At 43.5% G+C, this 19,757-nt stretch overlaps 1 protein-coding gene across 1 annotated transcript in view; it reads right to left on the reverse strand.

Moving 5' to 3' along the window:
- LOC138248902 (zinc finger protein interacting with ribonucleoprotein K-like) overlaps nt 1-19,757 on the reverse strand; it is a 100,316-nt gene that overhangs the window by 69,766 nt on the left and 10,793 nt on the right. The window contains exons 2-3 of the mRNA XM_069202882.1: nt 19,025-19,151; nt 18,525-18,635 (exon numbers count right to left, since the gene is read on the reverse strand). Of these exons, the coding sequence (XP_069058983.1) occupies nt 18,525-18,635; nt 19,025-19,151 (238 nt within the window). The remainder of the gene's footprint in view (nt 1-18,524; nt 18,636-19,024; nt 19,152-19,757) is intronic.

The raw sequence follows: 19,757 nt of genomic DNA on the forward strand, positions 1-19,757 counted from the left end.
CTTTTGCAGACATTTTGCAAGATACAAAAGTACAAAACCATATAAATCATTTGAATGTTTTATTATTTCTCAGTCCAGTGTGACTTAGGGGCAACAATGCAAACCTTGTGACACGGACTGTTGTGTCGCAGGAACCACAGGAGCAAGACATGCTGCTGTGCACTCACCGAATTTCTGGGGCGAGCCAAACAGACCCAGCAAGGCTCCGGTAGGAGGTTGGTGCGAGTTATAACACCTTATTCGGTAGCACAGTTATCACTCACAACAAACATAATGCTCATGCAATGTTATTGTTTTTAAAAAAGAAATACAAATGTATTCACATTAAATAAAATTGGTCAGGCCTTCGCTACATATTTGAGGGAACTTGGCTGTGTGGAGCCAGACATGGCTTTTTGTTGGCTGTGCCAGGGAACTAGCCAGCCTGGGTATCGGGCTCCCTCTCCTTGTCTGCTTTGGTCTGGGAAATAGCAGTCGCAGTTCTGACTGAGGGAGAAGGCTGCAGAGCAAGATATCCTTTAGTTTAAATGAAAATGACATTAGGAGAATGGTTTAAAATAAAAATAATGGATAGGATTGTAGAAAAATATTCTCAAATGAAAATGTATTTCCTTTCTGTTCCCTTTAAATCACAGTCTTCCCATCGTGAGACATTCATAAAGACAAAAACTAAAGTCTCACAGTTTCCTTTCTTTTCTTCAGCATGGCATCCCACAGTGGTTGGCTCAGGCGACGTCCACACCAGAATGACCCTCAAAGATAGCACAGGTAAGTATATATATATATATATATACATATATATATATATATATATATCTCCACCAAATGACACAAAGTCATACACGGCAGACACAGGAATCCCTGTGTTTGATGTTTATTCTTACAGCAGAAACGAGTAACCCAAACACCACCAACGCGTTTCAACCACCAAGGTCTTGATCACGGTGGGAAAGTGATCCATTTACAACTTAATTTATAGTTTCTCCTATTACATGCCATTATGGGGCATTATGGGATATGTAGTCACACCAACATTCCCATTATATACCACTACACAGTGAAAACAAATTACAACTCATTTCAAACCCCACACACCACTTTTATTAAGCAAAACTAAATATATGTATAACAAATATTAAAACCAAATTTTTCACCTTCTCTTATTTACACACACCAATGTTAAATTTTTGGCAACTCAGACAACCTTGATTAAAGCGAAAGAGGGGGCGGGAAAGAAAAATAATAAGGAGGAGGAGAGCGAGATAAGGATAGATGGAGACGGAAGGAAGAACAACTATTGCCATTTTATCATTTTAAGGTTTTTTCGTTGTAAGGTTATGTCTCAGATAGACAAGTCAGATAGTCTTCTGGCAATCTGATGCTTACAGGGGGATTTCTACTTATTGAACTGTCCCTTCTTTTCAGTCCGGACTTTCTTCACATTTACTATGATGTTTAACATTTTTTATATAGTGAAGATCTCACACAATTCTATACATGTCAAACAGCCCCATCACAGTGACCAAAGGCCAGACATGAATGTTCAGAATTGTAGGTTTCTAAGAGAAGTTAGAGGTGGCAATATAGGGCCAGATGTACCATCACGGGCCATTGCAATTCGGTAATAGCAATTTTTCAGAAATCGCTATTACCGACTCGCAAAGGGCCATGTATCACATTTGCAAATCGGTAATAGCGATTTCTTAAAAATCGCAAATGCTATTACCGAATCGCAAATTGCGATACCGGCCCCATTCGCAGCTATGGGCCTGTTGGTCCATAGTTGCGAATATTTTGCATTTCCAAAATTGCGATTTCTGAACCAGAAATCACAATGTTGGAAATGCAACAGGCCAAGGTGCTGGGGGCCTAAGGCTCCCTCTCCTGCACCCCAAAAACTTTTATTTCAACATGTAAGGTACACACATGCTAAAAGGGCATGTGTGCTTTACATGTTTAATTTAAAAATGCAGCTTAACTGGATTTCAAAGCATGGTATTTTGCAAGTGCAAAATGCCATTTTTGGAAAAATCGCAATTTGCGATTTTTTCCAGCATAGCCTTGCGACCTGGAAATTGCGACTCGCAATTTCCAGGTCGCAATGCAAGAAATCGCTATTTTAGCGATTTCTTATTTGTGGTCTGCGAATGCATTTCATGCATCACAGACCACGGTTTTGCACTCGCAAACGGCCAAATTTGCCGATTCGCACCGTTTGCGAGTGCAAAACTTTTTAATACATCTGGCTCATAGTTCTTCATCCCCATTGATTCCATATGGGGTCTTAGTTTTTAATCTGATTATAAGCCTTGATTCTAGGCGCTTCAACTGTTGTACTCTATCACCTCCTCTTTCATGTTTTTACACCACCGCTATACCAAAAAATCTCATATGTAGCCAATTAGCTCCAACATGGTTTTTCAAATGTTTAGTCATTGCATAGTTACTGTCACCATTTTGTACTGCCCTTATGTGTTCTAGAATGTGTTTTTAACGGGCAAATAGTGCTGCCCACATAGCTCATGCCACAGAGACATTCTATCACGTACACTACAAACGTAGTATCACATGTGATCCTTTCATCAATTATAAAGTCTCTGCCATGAGGGTCCTCTATTTTCTTTCTGTTTATGCCAATTCTGCATGCTTTACATTTATTACAACAACAAAAAACCCTTTGTGAAGTTGTTAGCCAATTGCACACAGATGGTGATTCAAAATGACTTTTCACTAGCTTATCTTTCAAAGATGGTACTTTCCTATACGTTACATAGGGACGTTCTCCCACTCCTAGACCAGCATCCATATCTTTTTTAATCAGATTCCAGTGTCTATTCAGGACATTCAAAATTTGTGCATTTTCCTTACTATAGTCCAAGTCCAAGATCAAGTGTATCTTATCATCTTGCTCCACTGTTATGGACCTGGAGAAAATACAATATGATGGAAATAAAAAAGAACAAGAAAATTTGACGAAAAAACAAAAGGAATTGAATAAGAGTTGTAATTTTCCTTGGAATTGGGAACATCAGTGAGTGGAGAATGGAGATACAGTAATGAGTGGGTACCATTAATATGCCTGTAATTTCCTTTCATTTATTGGGAAAACCGAATAGTTTCACATGTTTGAAGGATGCCACATTTATCGTTAATCAGTGCTATCAAAACTGGTTGTAAAGTATTCTTATATGTGGCCAGACCGTTCTCTTGTTTTGAATGTAGGCCAATATGAACATACCTGCCTATTTCGTTCATGAAATAATAAAAAATTGTTAATGTTACAGAAAAAGGTGGATATTAAGCTTATTTTATTCCATTAGTGACAGCAAATCAGGCATATGATGCCAACACGTTTCAACATCGTACAGTCTTGTTCACAGAATCAAAAGCCATTTTGCCACCAAAGTGGCTTCTGGGAGATGTAGTTCATAAAATCACATCATAATGTGAGTGACCTCTAGTGAAAAATTGTGGTTCTCTTGCAGCACAGCAGTTTATTGGCCTACTGACCACATATAACTACATGCACTTCTATGTTTTTTACAGTTCGAATCTTGTGATCATTTCAATCGTTTGTGCTTTCCAGCATCATTTGGATATGGATCGTCTGTGAATTTGTATTCACCCCGAGTGGGCAGACTAACAATCATCTAGTCTGGCATTAATTATTACTTTGATTTGTGTATGTTCATTTTTTTAAGGATGTGTTTATTGGCATTTAACAACATGATACACAGTAGACCAATGAAGGAAACACATGACCAGCAAGCTGGCCAACTTCACACCAAAGAGAAACACTCCCCCAACCCCCCCACCCTCCAAACAACACCCAGATAGTCTGCTCCATACTAGACACAGATATACGAGACCCAGGTATCTAATTGCACCACCCTCTATAACCACTGATCCTCAAACATAGGTAACAGGACGTGCCCCTCAGTTGTACAATCATGACCAAGACCGGTAGGCCCATCCCAACTATATCTAGAAAAGGCGCCCCTGCACGCCCCTCAAAATCCCACCACCAGTAGGTGACAGCCCCCAACCACAGGCTTCCTCGACCATCCAGGGCGCCAGACTCTCTCAAACTTACGGGGCATCTCCTAGATTTATAGACCTGCTCCTCCGCCCACATATACCAACTAAGATTAGATTTCCACTCCCGCAACGTGGGCAGGACAGGGCACCCCACCGCCTGGCTGTAACCCGCATTACAACTGCCAAGGCAACATTACAGAAAAGCAGGAACTTTTCCAAAGTCTGTTCCTCCCAGATACCCAGCGCAACCAACTGTGGTGTAAGCTGTATGCCGACCTCCACCACCACAGACAGATGTGACCCCACCTGCTCACTGCTCAGCACCAGTGGGCACTCCCTTATCGTGTGAAGTAGTGTACCCATCGGGCCACAACCTCGCAGACAAAGGTCAGGGACAGATCGCCCCAGTTTATACAGGTGTTTCCTCGTGAAGTACACCCTGTGCAGTAGTTTTAGCTGATCCAGGTGAAAACGCATCCCGATGGGTAGCAGCAGGCCTCACACCCCAAGCCTCATTCGCCAATCTATCTAGGTCCCTTCCACATCTATCCTGGTGGGGGCAAGTCAGACAGACCATGTGTGGACTAGACCAAGAATATGGCATGCGCGTGAAGGGGGGGGGGATATCAGCACCCTGTACTCCTGGGGGGAATCCTCCGGCAAATCTTCCAGCAGAGGACCATAACTCTTAAGAATATGCCACATCTGCAGGTATTTGAGGCACTGACTGCCCAACATCTCTTATTCGGCCTACATTTCTGGAAAGGAGAGCAACCTTCACTCTCTCCAGACATCCCCCACTACTGAGATGCCCAAAATGTCCCACTTTTTGTAGCCTTCAATGTTCCTGAGCCCCCTCAGTGCCTCTGCCTCCCACAGTGGGGTTTCCAGTGTAACTCGTCCCTTCAAACCCATCACCTTCTCCACCCTCCTTCAGATAGTAAAACTATAGCAGTCAGCAGCGGGAGCCCCCAAATCCACCCCCCCCCCCACCCCCCCAATTCAGGTGCCTCAGGTACCCCACCAGGTCCACTGCCCTCTTATCACTCATAAGGAAGGTCTCTCTCTGATCAGAGAAAACCCAATTGTTCACAACCACCAGGTAGGACATCCAGTAGTACAGCCTAAGGTTAGGCAAAGCAATGCCCCCATCCAAGGCCTTTCTTGTCACTGTTGTTAGGGCTGTGTGGGGGGAGCTTCCCCATCCCAAAACAGCATCCTAGTGACCCCATCCATCTGCCAAAAAAACCTATCCGGCACCACGAATGGTGTACTCTGGAGGACTTACAGAAAATTGGGGTACCAGATCATTTTGAAAAGCACTGTCCTACCCAGCAGAGACAATGGGAGGCTACGCCAGTGACCCACATCCTACTTATATGCCTCCAAGATCCTCCACAAATTTGCATGGAAGAATCGCTCCCGGTCGGACATGACATAAATGCCCAGGTACTTGAAACCATCGGCACCCAACGAACCGAGAAGCATATCGCAGGGGCGTGGGTGGGTGGCTGTCTATCAAGGGATATGCCATTGACTTGCTCCTGTTGATGCGTGGCTCAGTGAACCCCACTAAAGATATGCAAGATCTCCAGAATACACTTCAATGACCGGCTAGGCTCCGCCAAGAATAGCAAAATATTGTGCGCATATACGGATATTGCATCCTCCCAGTCCAGGGTGCTGATCTGGGCATCCCCACGACTCCAACTCGCAAGAGGCTCAAGTGACACTGCAAACAGCAAGAGGGAGAGTGGGCATCCCTGCCTTGTGCCCCATCCAATCATTATGTCCTCTGATGTATGTATATTTACAGTCATCTCAGCATTGTTACACTGCACCATCCACATGTTTTATTTCAATTTGAATATAGTTAAAGTCAACCCAGATATTATTGCACATGTCCAGCAAACTGTTTTCAATGCATTTATATATCCTAATCCTCCCATCTTGCAAACAAAGTGGCCTTCTGGGAGATGTACTCCATAAAATAATATCAAAGAGTGCCCAATTGGGCAACATTGTTGTCCTCTTGCCGCATAGAAGCGCAATGACCAAATATTAGTGGACCCTGTGTTGTCTTTTTTATGATACAAATCTTGGGATCATTTTCGCTTTTATTTGGAGTGACTCCCTCAGTGAAAATACATCTTCTTTGTTTCTCTTTAGTCATTTAGGGCCAGATGTGCAAAGCATTTTTCCAGTCGCAAAAGGACGAGTGCTTTTTTTTCTATATACTAAAGCGAAATGCGACTCAGTAACTTGTTTACTAAATCACATTTTGCTTTTGCGATTTGGTATTAGGAAGGGGCGTGTTTAGGGTATCCCTTCCGAATCGCACTGGCATTTAGGAATGTTTTGTGGCAGTGAATGTGGTCACAAAACATTTGCAGTTTCCACCAACTTCAAGGTGGAGGTAACCCATTCCGAAACGGGAATTGTGAATGGAAGCGTAAATATTTTTTCAGAGCAGTTAGTGGTCCCACAGACCACTGCCTACTCTGAAAAAATGAAAAGAAAACTTTTCAGTTTTTTGTCTGAAAAGCAGCCTATTTTCCTTTAAGGAAAATGGGCTGCATGTTTAAAAAAAACTGCTTTATTTAAAAGCAGTTACATACATGATAGTCTCCTGTCCCCAGCAGGCCACAATCCCTGTGAGTGTAGCCATTCCCCATGGGATCGTAAATTGTGGCTTACCTCATGAATATTGATAAGGTAGGTCTTTGCGACCCCACTGGGAATCGCTAAATGTGTCTGAGACACATTTGTACATTTCATTTTGTGAGTCTCTAATTGTGAGTTGCAAAAGGTCACAATTAGAGACTCACAAAATGAAATGGAAATGGACATACATCTGGCCCATAGTTATTTGCATTCCAGTGTTGTTTGGATATAGATTGTCTGTGAGTTTCTACTTGAGTGAGTGGATTAAGAATCATCCATTCTGACATTAGTTATTACTTTGATCTTTATAGGTTTATTTGGGGTTACCTCTGCACAGTTTTAATAATTTATTGGTAGTACCATTAACATTATAGGAACTGTGGTGTGTTCGAAGGTGATTTTACCCAGTGAAGATGCTCTGCTGGGATTTGATGGACCATATTTCAGAGAGAATTGTTTGCTCCCATGATTTTCTCCTAGACGTTATGGGAGGTGCTCCACAAGCTAAAATGAGAGCGCATTTTGTATAAACTCAGACTATCTTCCTCAGCAATGTGACCATAAAGTCTAACATTCTGAATAAAACATGTACTTTCAGAATCCACAACCTGGCAGTTAACAGTTTGCATTTTGGGCCTGATTTAGAGTTTTGTGGAGGGGGTTACTCCGTCATAAATGCGACGGATATCCCATCCGTTGTATTACGATCCCATAATAGCCTGTGGAGATCGTAATATGGAGAATGGGGTAAGCAGCCTGCCAAACTCTAAATCAGGCCCTTGGTCTGTTTTCATTTCTTGCCTCCTGTTAGCTTTCTTTTCTCTCTAATGAAAAGTGTATAGTTCTTAGAACACAGGCAAAAATGCTGATATCATCACGGCTGTCTGCTCTGTAGGTTGGCATGTTTTTTGTTTTTGTTAAATGCAAGCAGCCATTACATTATGGCCCCCTAAAGTATGAACACATTGTTTACAAAGATGGAGATTTGTCAACATGTGTATAGAACTCACATATTCAGAAACTTGCTAAGATTCTAGAACTGTTTTTCTTGTTTTCGCTTTTATTTTTGCATTCTGTATGCTTATCATTCACGTCTTAGGCATCAAATTGACAATTTTAAAATAAACATTTTAAATTAAATATCTCCAATTTTTAGTGTTATCTTTGAATATGTTATTCATAAACTAAACAGTGCTTGGATTGTCATTGTGTCCCTGAAATCATCTAACGGGACTGAGAGTGACCAGAAAACATGCCTGCACAGGACTGCTCAGCAGGCTTGTGTTAAGGCTGCAGGTCAACTGGCTTTCTAATTCAATATTGGTGCACTGACAGGGGTGTGGAATTTAATAAAAAATCTGCTTGTGTATGTTGCTTCTTAAATCTACTTGTCCTTTAAAAAAATCTATTTGTCCCTTTGCTGCCATGTACCGTATTTATCGGCTTATAACACGCACTTTTTCTCCCTGAAAATAGGGGGCAAATGATGTGTGCGTGTTATACGCAGATATAAATTTAAGGTTTTTTTTCCAGAAATTTCCTCTTAAAATGAGGTGCGTGTTATACGCCAGTGCGTGTTATACGCCGGTAAATACGGGTAGTTTGGTGACAAATTATGGCAGCAATCTCATTATGTAAGAGCTCTCATAACAGCCTCTCTGATTATGCCAGGACTACTACTATAGTAGGGTCTGCATATTTGCAATTTCAATCCCTACTATAGCAATGTCCTTATTTTGCCACCTTTTCGCAGCTCTACATACTGGGGCTGGAGAAAGCAGTTAGCAATAGTTCCAGGGCTGGAATGCCTTTGAGTCTGAAAACCTATTAACTTGTATGTTTAAGGATTTTCACCAACTCTCCTCTAATCTTTTCCCATACTGAGAAAGGTTGGAAATGTACTCCTGACAATGGCAGAAGTAGACGTTCTTCCAGGGTGGGAAAAAAGTGGCTGGAGGGAAACTGTAAACGTTCAACAGATTTTCACATGAGCAAATCTATACATGCATATTTGCTTGTGCTAAAATACAGTTCACAAATATTTTCTAGGAGTACAATTTCCTGGTATACTTCTGTAAGTTCTTGTGAATTCATGAAGGCCACTAATTCAAAGACATATACCATGGGTGCACTTTTGTGACTTTCTTTAAGAATCGGGTTCATAATTAGGTCTAGTGTTAACCGAGACATTTTGTTTTTATTAAACTTCTTTTCTCTCTCTATCTATGGGTTGGCTTTACTGTGAGTGATCACATTCTGCTTTTCCACAAGGACCATATTGGCACACAAAGTAGTTTTGTTCAGTGCCAGGAACTACAGGGCCAGGAACTACTGTGGCAATCTGTGGTGTAATGAAACTAGAGGCGCCTCGCCTGCAATGAAAGTGGAGGGGGCTCCCCTTCAGACTCACTCAGGGCAGGTGCTGTGCTGAGGGGGCCCCCTGGCGGGGTACCCTTGCAACACAGGGGCTGTGGGGCCTTTATTACGCCAATGGTGGCAATGTGTGCTTTTTGAGACCAAAAAACTTGTTTTGCTTTTTGCCAGGGTTTGTTACAATGGTGGGGGCCTGGAAGCACTCACAACAATAAAGGGTTACAAAAGCCATGTCAAAACAAGACACGAAGTGACGAAAACAAAAGACTCAACAAATGTCTGATCAGTTGGCTTTGCCAGTGCTTGTTTATTTTCATGCTTCCCATATTCTTGTTGAAAACGGTTACACTGATTTTCCACTAGGAATATTTTTGGGAAATACTAGCATGCATCAACACATTGTACTAAATGATGCTTCAAAGAAATAGCACATAAAATTTCATAGTAGCAAAATGTTTTTTCCTACTTGTATTTGTTTTCTGAACATTTTATTTTGAAAGCAAAGAATCATCACTTTTGCTTAAAAGCGTCTGCAAACATTTGCACCTAATCAGAAAGCATTCTGGGAGCATTATACTTAGCCTCATATTGTTAAACTTTTTAAACAAGGGTGTATTCCTTTTTTTTCTGGAACTAATGTCAGTAGTACAGTGTGATCTTAAAACGTTTATTTACAGTGCTCACCCTAACAATAAAAGCTTTTTATTAATGAACCATAAATGCAAGCTCAAACAGCATTATGATATGAACACACATATTACCTCAACTGTGAACAAAATAAACATGAAAACTTTTTGCCTTTGATCCCAAACAATACGTCCCAGGCGTCAGGCTACAGGAATTCCACATCCCTGACTGAAGGATCAGAAGGTTACAAATCTGACCCCTGCGGCTCTCGCGATGCCCTCAGATATTCTGTCAAAGTGTTCTACTGCAGCCTCCCACCGTGTGCGAATGAAGAACTAGACAGCTAACATTCTGTATTTATGACTGAAGTGCTGCACAGTCGTAGGCATCTTGATGGACTTAAAGATGCCAAACTTAAAAGCATCTCCTTTAGAAATGAAAAGCATGGGGAGGTCGTTTTGTCATAGGAAGTATGGTTAGTGTTCTAGAATGCTAAAGTGAGGACACATTTTCTAGTTCTCAAATGTATGTTTACTCCATTTCAGTAAAGTATTGTGAGGGGCACACTGAAACATGCTTTTTAAACACCTGGAGCAGCTGTCAGCTAACTCCCCAGTGTGCAACTGCAGGTTCCCACAGTGCTCTAAGAAACAACTAGAGTGCTAACATTCTGTATTTATGACTGAAGTGTTGCACACTTGCAGCTATCTTGGTAGATTCAAAGATGTAAAACTTAAAGCATTTCCTTTAGAAATTAAAAGCATGGGTGTAGGAGGCTGGACTGGCTTGTAGTGAGTACCAAGGGGTACTTACACCTTGCACCAGGCCCGGGTATCCCTTATTAGTGTAGAGGGGTGTCTAGCAGCTTAGGCTGATAGAAAAGGTAGCTTAGCAGAGCAGCTTAGGCTGAACTAGGAGACGAGTGAAGCTCCTACAGTACCACTAGTGCCATATGCACAATATCATAAGAAAACACAATACACAGATATACTAAAAATAAAGGTACTTTATTTTTATGACAATATGCCAAAAGTATCTCAGTGAGTACCCTCAGTATGAGGATAGCAAATATACACAAGATATATGTACACAATACCAAAATATGCAGTAAGAGCAATAGAAAACAGTGCAAACCATGTATAGTCACAATAGAATGCAATGGGGGCACATAGGGATAGGGGCAACACAAACCATATACTCTAGAAGTGGAATGCGAACCACGAATGGACCCCAAACCTATGTGACCTTGTAGAGGGTCGCTGGGACTGTAAGAAAACAGTGAGGGTTAGAAAAATAGCCCACCCCAAGACCCTGAAAAGTGGGTGCAAAGTGCACCTAAGTTCCCCAAAGAGCACAGAAGTCGTGATAGGGGAATTCTGCAGGAAAGACCAACACCAGCAATGCAACAACGATGGATTTCCAGACAAGAGTACCTGTGGAACAAGGGGACCAAGTCCAAAAGTCACGATCAAGTCGGGAGTGGGCAGATGCCCAGGAAATGGCAGCTGTGGATGCAAAGAAGCTGCCACCGGATGGTAGAAGCTGAGGATTCTGCACGAACGACAAGGGCTAGAAACTTCCCCTTTGGAGGATGGATGTCCCACATCGTGAAGAGTCGTACAGAAGTGTTTTCCCGCAGAAAGACCGTAAACAAGCCTTGCTAGCAGCAAGGGTTGCGGTTAGGGTTTTTGGATGCTGCTGTGGCCCAGGAGGGACCAGGATGTCGACAATTGCGTGAGGAGACAGAGGGGGCGCCCAGCAAGAGAAGGAGCCCACTCAGAAGCAAGCAGCACCCGCAGAAGTGCCGGAACAGGCACTACGAAGTGGAGTGAATCGGTGCTCACCCGAAGTTGCACAAGAGAGTCCCACGCCGCCGGAGGACAACTCAGGAGGTCGTGCAATGCAGGTTAGAGTGCCGGGGACCCAGGCTTGGCTGTGCACGAAGGAAATCCTCTGTGAGTGCACAGGAGCCGGAGTAGCTGCAAAACACGCGGTTCCCAGCAATGCAGTCTGGCGTGGGGAGGCAAGGACTTACCTCCACCAAACTTGGACTGAAGAGTCACTGGACTGTGGGAGTCACTTGGACAGAGTTGCTGAGTTCAAGGGACCTCGCTCGTCGTGCTGAGAGGAGACCCAGAGGACCGGTGATGCAGTTCTTTGGTGCCTGCGGTTGCAGGGGGAAGATTCCGTCGACCCACTGGAGATTTCTTCGGAGCTTCTAGTGCAGAGAGGAGGCAGACTACCCCCACAGCATGCACCACCAGGAAAACAGTCGAGAAGGCGGCAGGATCAGCGTTACAAGGTCGCAGTAGTCGTCTTTGCTACTTTGTTGCAGTTTTGCAGGCTTCCAGCGCGGTCAGCAGTCGATTCCTTGGCAGAAGGTGAAGAGAGAGATGCAGAGGAACTCTGATGAGCTCTTGCATTCGTTATCTAAGGAATTCCCCAAAGCAGAGACCCTAAATAGCCAGAAAAGAGGGTTTGGCTACTTAGGAGAGAGGATAGGCTAGCAACACCTGAAGGAGCCTATCAGAAGGAGTCTCTGACGTCACCTGCTGGCCCTGGCCACTCAGAGCAGTCCAGTGTGCCAGCAGCACCTCTGTTTCCAAGATGGCAGAGGTCTGGAGCACACTGGAAGAGCTCTGGGCACCTCCCAGGGGAGGTGCAGGTCAGGGGAGTGGTCACTCCCCTTTCCTTTGTCCAGTTTCGTGCCAGAGCAGGGCTGAGGGATCCCTGAACCGGTGTAGACTGGCTTTGCAGAGATGGGCACCATCTGTGCCCATCAAAGCATTTCCAGAGGCTGGGGGAGGCTACTCCTCCCCTGCCTTAACACCTTTTTCCAAAGGGAGAGGGTGTAACACCCTCTCTCTGAGGAAGTCCTTTGTTCTGCGCCTTCCTGGGCCAAGCCTGGCTGGACCGCAGGAGGGCAGAAGCCTGTCTGAGGGGTTGGCAGCAGCAGCAGCTGCAGTGAAACCCCGGGAAAAGCAGTTTGGCAGTACCTGGGTCTGTGCTAGAGACCCGGGGAATCATGGGATTGTCTCCCCAATACCAGGATGGCATTGGTGGGGCAATTCCATGATCTTAGACATGTTACATGGCCATATTCGGAGTTACCATTGTGAAGCTACACATAGGTAGTGACCTATATGTAGTGCACGAGTGTAATGGTGTCCCCGCACTCACAAAGTCCGGGGAATTGGCCCTGAACAATGTGGGGGCACCTTGGCTAGCGCCAGGGTGCCCACACACTAAGTAACTTAGCACCCAACCTTTACCAGGTAAAGGTTAGACATATAGGTGACTTATAAGTTACTTAAGTGCAGTGTAAAATGGCTGTGAAATAACGTGGACGTTATTTCACTCAGGCTGCAGTGGCAGGCCTGTGTAAGAATTGTCAGAGCTCCCTATGGGTGGCAAAAGAAATGCTGCAGCCCATAGGGATCTCCTGGAACCCCAATGCCCTGGGTACCTCAGTATCATATACTAGGGAATCATAAGGGTGTTGCAGTAAGCCAATGTAAATTGGTAAAATTGGTCACTAGCCTGTTAGTGACAATTTGGAAAGAAATGAGAGAGCATAACCACTGAGGTTCTGATTAGCAGAGCCTCAGTGAGACAGTTAGTCATAACACAGGTAACACATACAGGGCACACTTATGAGCACTGGGGCCCTGGCTGGCAGGGTCCTAGTGACACATACAACTAAAACAACATATATACAGTGAAATATGGGGGTAACATGCCAGGCAAGATGGTACTTTCCTACAATGGGGGGTAATTTTGTCATCGAAACAGATCCTTCCAACACCGGGGGCAGCCTGTCAGTTAACTCCCCAGTGTGCTAAAGTAGCTTCCCATAGTGCACTAATAAACAAATAGTGCCAAAATGTATTTATGACAAAAGCGTTGCACACCTGATAACAACTTGTTGGATTCAGAGCTGTAAAACCTAAAGCATTTGCTTTAGAAATAAACAAAATGAGGAGGTTCTTTATCACAGAAATTAAAGACATGCTCCAGAAAGCTACAATGAGGACAAGCAAGTGGCAGGGGCAATTGTGGCACAACAGAGGGCAGAAGGAAGGATGCGGAGGCATTCACACAGACAACAGCGGCCAGGGTAGTCAGCAGGAGCACCAAGCAGACCACAGAGGGCAAGCCGGCTTGGGCAGTGGCAACACAACATACTACGAAGCAGGGACTTGCACACAGAAAGTGAAAGGGGAGAGGCTGGCGGTGAGCTCCTCTGGGACAGCGGCAGGCCTAAGCCCGCAGACCGTATTAGGAGGCAGCAAACCGCCAGGCTTTCTTGCAGCGGTCGCTCCACCACAAAAATCCTGGCGGTAATGGACCCGGCGACAGGATTCCCCATTTCTATCACTGGCACACGCAACCCCACACATCCACAAACTTGCAAACACCCCCCCACCCGTCCACACACTTGCAGACACACACCCCTACCTGGCCGCACGCATACATACAAACACCCCACTAGCTATCACACTGACATACACGCAATCCCACTCGCTCTCACACTAACATACACGCACCTCCACTCGCTCTCACACTGACATACACGCACCCCCACTCGCTCACACTGACATACACGCACCCCCACTCGCTCTCACACTGACATACATGCACCCCACTCGCTCTCACACATACGCACCCCCTCCACATTCATGCACACCCAACTCCCTCCACATTCATTCACACTCCCGCTCCATGCATGCATTCATTCACACTCCCCCCTCCATGCACGCATTCATTCACACCCCCTCCACGAAAGCATTCATTCACACGCCCCTTCACACATTCATTGACACGCTCCCCCCTCCATGCACGCATTCATTCACACTCCCCCTCTAGGCACGAATTCATTCACACATTCCCCCCCTCCACGTACGCATATATGCACACATGCATGCACACCCATTCTGACACACACACACATGCTCTCCCACACACAACCCCACTTTCGGTCGCTCCATCTACCGGTCTGGGCTGCACAGCACCCCACGTCAAGGTTGTCGTCGAGGTAGAACCGCCTCTCTCCCGCCCTCGACCGGCCTGGCGGTGTCAGGTTTGTGGCTGTAATCTGGCGGTCTTCGGTCTCTGATTTATAATACATTGGTCGTGAGACGCCGACACGTCGGTCATGAGACGCCGACACTTGCGGGCTTTTGGCGGCCGTCAGCACGGCGGTCTTCCAAAAAGACCGCCAATGCCTTAATGAGGGGCTAGGTGTTTTTTCTTTATGATATGAATGGAGATCAGATTATGAAAATTACTACTGAAGTATCCTATAAGTACGACAAACTTTACCCATGTTTTTACAGGCACAGCTTGAAAACAGACTTACAGGCTTAACAAACAAATTAGTAACTGTAGATAGCCCCAGTTGGGATAATTTTAAATAATGTTTCTGTATCATGGCCCAACTAATGCTGTTGGATTGTCAAGATAAAATGTTCTGTTCCCAAGTTTGATAGCAGATCCGAATTAATACATGTGTATAACAATATTTATTATTTGAGTATTTGTATGAGTACATTGAAGGACTTTATTTGTTATTTATTTTCTAGATGGAAAGTGAAAATAGGGATAGAGAATCAAATAAATCAATTATGACGTTTGACTGCAGCTATAAATAAGATAAATGTTAAACATATTTAAATTTAACAAACTGTAAGTTTTGGGAAAATTCAATCCTTTTTGAGATGAGTCCTGATTTCCTGATCATTTATAAGGGGATGTGAATGGATGTCCAAGTTATGTTTTTGACTTTGGAATTTAAACATATGGTGGTGCAAACAACCTTAGTTATATCTTTTGTGGACTATAATATATTACTTCAAAGATTATCACTAATAAGAATTGAAGGTATCACTTTCAAGTGGTTCTCTTCCTTTCTGAGAGATAGGACCTTCCAAGTTCTTGACCATTCCTTCTTTTCTAATACATTTTCCCTTACGTGTGGGGTTCCTCAGGGTTCCTTGTTGAGTCCCACTCTTTTTAACATTTATATGTCCCCTTTGGCTAATATTGTGGAACCTCACGGTCTTCCCTTTGTATCATATACTGGCGACGCTCAGTTGGTAGCCTCTCTTTTCACAAATGCCAAAGCGGAACAGGCTAACCTATCCTCCTGTCTTTCAGATGTAGCTAGATGGATGGCCAACTCTAAACTCAAACTCAATGATGATAAATCAGAAGTAATGTTAGTTGGGAACTTATCTCTCCTCAAGTCCCCAGCCCTGGGACTGGAAAGATTAAAAGATCTCCCTCTGCCTAAGGAAAATATAAAAAGTTTAGGCTTCTGGTTAGACTCCAGTCTCACGATGGATTGCCATTCCAAAAAACTATTAGAAAGATTTTTAAAGTTCTTCCATTCTTGGCCAAAATAATTTTCATTCAGGCCCTAATATTATCTTGTCTAGACTATGGAAATTCTCTTTTCCTGGGCTCTCCTGGCTATGTAAAAAAGAGATTGCAGGTTGTGCAGAATGCTGCTGCCCGTTTGCTTTTGAATACTCCCAGACATCTTTCTGCTAAACCAGCACAGGTGTCGCTCCACTGGCTTCCCATAGAACAATGTATTAATTTTAAAGCTATTTGCATGGCACATAAAGCCCTTCATAATAAGGGGCCGATATTTCCTAGGAAAATTATAACATCTTATACCCCTCAGAGGGCACTTGGATCCTCTTCCGCCTTGCTAGTTAACACCCCTTGGGCTAAGAAAGCATTATGTAGAGACGGTTCTTTTGCTTTTAAAGCTGCTTACCTCTGGAATTCACTCCCCCTGGAACTTCGTCAACAGCATCTGGAAGCCTCCTTTCGCAGGAAATTGAAGACGTTGCTATTCTAAGCATAGGCACTTCCTCGTTTAGTGGTCTACTTTCAGCGCTGGGAAGCCTTCGGGTAGCCACGCGCTCTATAAATGCAGTAAACTATACTATGTGTGGGATTTGAAAAAAAAAAGGATTTCTGGAAATCAAATGCATTTTTAGAAGTGTTTCTTGAATTTTCAAATGGTGGAATACCTGGATTATTAAACTGGGAGTGTTTCTGCTAAGAAACTAAGAATTTGTTAATATATATGAGGTGATACAGTTTGTAAATAGTGATGTATAGATATGAAACATTAGCGACTGATTATGTTTAAATGCAGTATTTGTTTCTCAGCAGGGGCAGGATTGTCTGTTATAGTATAATGTGTTTTAATCTTTGTAATTAAGTATTTCTAATATGGGATGGTTAGTATTTAACTGTAAGTAATTTATGTATGTATTTTGCAGCCCTGATGAAATTCCCAAGTGGGACGAAACACATTGGCTGGGCTGATAACCTGACTGCATGCAAATTGATCCAAAAACATTTTTATATACTTGGGGACTCTGGCTTGAATTATTACACTGGTCCCTGGAGCAACTAGTGGAATGTCATTGTAATATAATTAGTTGTGGATTTTAAATTACAAGAGACTACTTTGAAATATTGAAAAAGGACACAGTTATATTTATGAAGCACTTCTCTCCAAACTGTATTTGTCATCTCCAACCTCTTTAGTCAGAATGACCATAGTTCCATCAGCAAATGGATTTCTACTGTCAAAATCTGCCTAATTCTCAATTTGGAAACCAGATTCTGAGTTGGGTATGTCATATGCTTTGCACCGAGAAAAAAAGTAGAAATTTGTATTTGGCATTTAAAGTGGCTTGTAGGCCCCTATGTTACTTGTACTGAGGAATAAATCACAGTGACTAAGTGCCTCATTATGGCATTGCCTGTCCTAGGACTGCCAATCCTGCGGTGGCGGTCGGACCGCCTGGAGTGCCACATTAAGACACTGGTGATCGGACCGCCATCCCGCCAGGATAATTTTTCCTGACGGGTTGATGGCAATCGGACTCGTGGTCAGCCACTGTGGCACTGAGTTTGGCACCACTGTGCTGATCATAAGTCCAGTTTCCACCAGCCTTTTCATGGAGGGGACCTCGCTTTGCAGACAGTGCGCATTCCGAGGGTGATGTAGTGCTACGGTATTGGCTAAGGGAGCCAAGACCAAAACCACAGCTCTGTTCTTACCGGGCTGACCGGCGGGGACATTGTAATAAGATGTTCCCGCCAGTCAGCCCGGTGGGAACATCGTAAACCAACAGGCGGTGAGACAACCGGATTCACCGCTGCCTCAACCCCGCGAGTTTGGCCAAACTCGTAATGAGCCACTTAGTAAGTCTCTAGTTCTAGCTCCTCTACATGCTCTAGATTGATCTGCTTGTTTGTGATTATCCTCTGAAGAGCATGAAGACATTCTTCAGCTTTTCATTCCCCATCCTCAGGAACATGAGTGTTCTCCATTACGCCTACTATGGGGTTCCTGTCAAACGGAATCCTCTCATTTATATTAGACATATGGACATGCAGATAATAGAACACCTCATGGTGTGGTTACTGAAATAATGCTTAGAAGTTCCACATTACATACGAAGCACTGTGGCACAGCCAGCGGGAGACACTACTCTGAGTCTAGAATCTGAGGGAATATGACTTAGAGCTAATATTTCAGGCACTTTAAATAGTACTTCAGCTTGTTGTAAGCTTCCAGGTCCTAATTGGTTATCTACCGATTAACTTTAATTTAGTCTGGAAAAATGTGAACACGTATGCATGTGTTAATATGATAAGCATCATGCCAGTGCAGGTCTGGCACTGCACGTCTATGCATTTGTATGTTTGTGTCTGTGAATGATTGTCAATTCTTTTTGTGGTTGCAGGAACAAATGTGCCATATCACTGATGCAACACTTATTCTCACTCACCGGGGGAATGGTTGTCTTTGTGTGTTCTGTCAAAGTCCTCATCAACAGGATGACACAGACTTTGCTTTTCTTTCACTCTCAGAGAAAAGACAGATTTTGCAATCACAGGACCTATATAAAAAAAATAAAAGAGAGAATATGTAATTTTTAGAGAGCTTCTTCGGTCATGGCCCAATAGAGGGAAAATGTGGACATGGGAGTTTAATAAGGAAACTAGAAGGGCACAACCTTCTTGTACAACAGCAGCTACTGCCACAAATATAATTTAGGGCGCTAAATACAGAATTAGAGCCATTTTGTTTCCATGTCTTGTGTATGTTTGGAAAAAGGAATTCAATTAAAGAACTCACAGAAAAAAAAGTATTGCAATGAACATACAGGAAGTTAAGGAAATTCTACCAAATTATTTCAAAACGGATCTAGGGGTCCCTAAAATAGCGAACTGCCTGGCAACTTATGGACTGTGCAAACCTTAGAAAATACAGTAAGAGAAATTTTACCCAGCGACATCAAAACTTGGTTTATTTCCTTCATCAGATTTGCATAAAGATCCTTCTGCCAGTTGTGCAAAAGTTCCCACTCCTCTTGTGAGAAACAGGCATCAACATCCTGGAATGTCAGCAGCACCTGGAAGAAAGATTGCAATTATAAATACTTGAGTAACATTAAGACAGAAGACATTGTGTGGCATGAACTAGAAGAAAATGTGTTATTTGCAGGGTAATCTTCCCTCCATTTCCTGGTTCACGCAAGTCCTATATGATGATATATCAGTGTGAGCATCAGATAAGCCATGCTTTATACAATTAGAGATGAAATGCAAAGTGTTATCTTCCAATGCACCAAGGCCAGGCTTGCTTTATTCACAATGCAACTCACATTGGTAGAACAAAGTACCCACTGAAGGTGTGCCTCGGACCTATCCATATATTTATTTAAGCGACAAAGGCTGCAATGTCCCTGTTTTGCAAATGCGAATGCAGAGCTAGATGTCTTTTGTTCCTTGCAGGCTTCTCTCTCTCTGTTCATAGGCATTCTGAGGGATTTGCAAACTGGATAGACACTTCTGCATTATTAATGTGGTAGCAATCCTACAAATCCTGACAAATGCCACTTTTGAGCAGTGACAGATTAGTACATCTGTTGCAGTGCACAAATGTTCTCGGGATGCACTGAAGCTGCTGTGCAAAGATTGCAAGTGTTGCGACCCAAGACAGGGGTATTCTCTCATAA

The sequence above is a fragment of the Pleurodeles waltl genome, chromosome 8 (assembly GCF_031143425.1).
Source record: "Pleurodeles waltl isolate 20211129_DDA chromosome 8, aPleWal1.hap1.20221129, whole genome shotgun sequence".
Lineage (NCBI taxonomy): Eukaryota > Metazoa > Chordata > Amphibia > Caudata > Salamandridae > Pleurodeles > Pleurodeles waltl.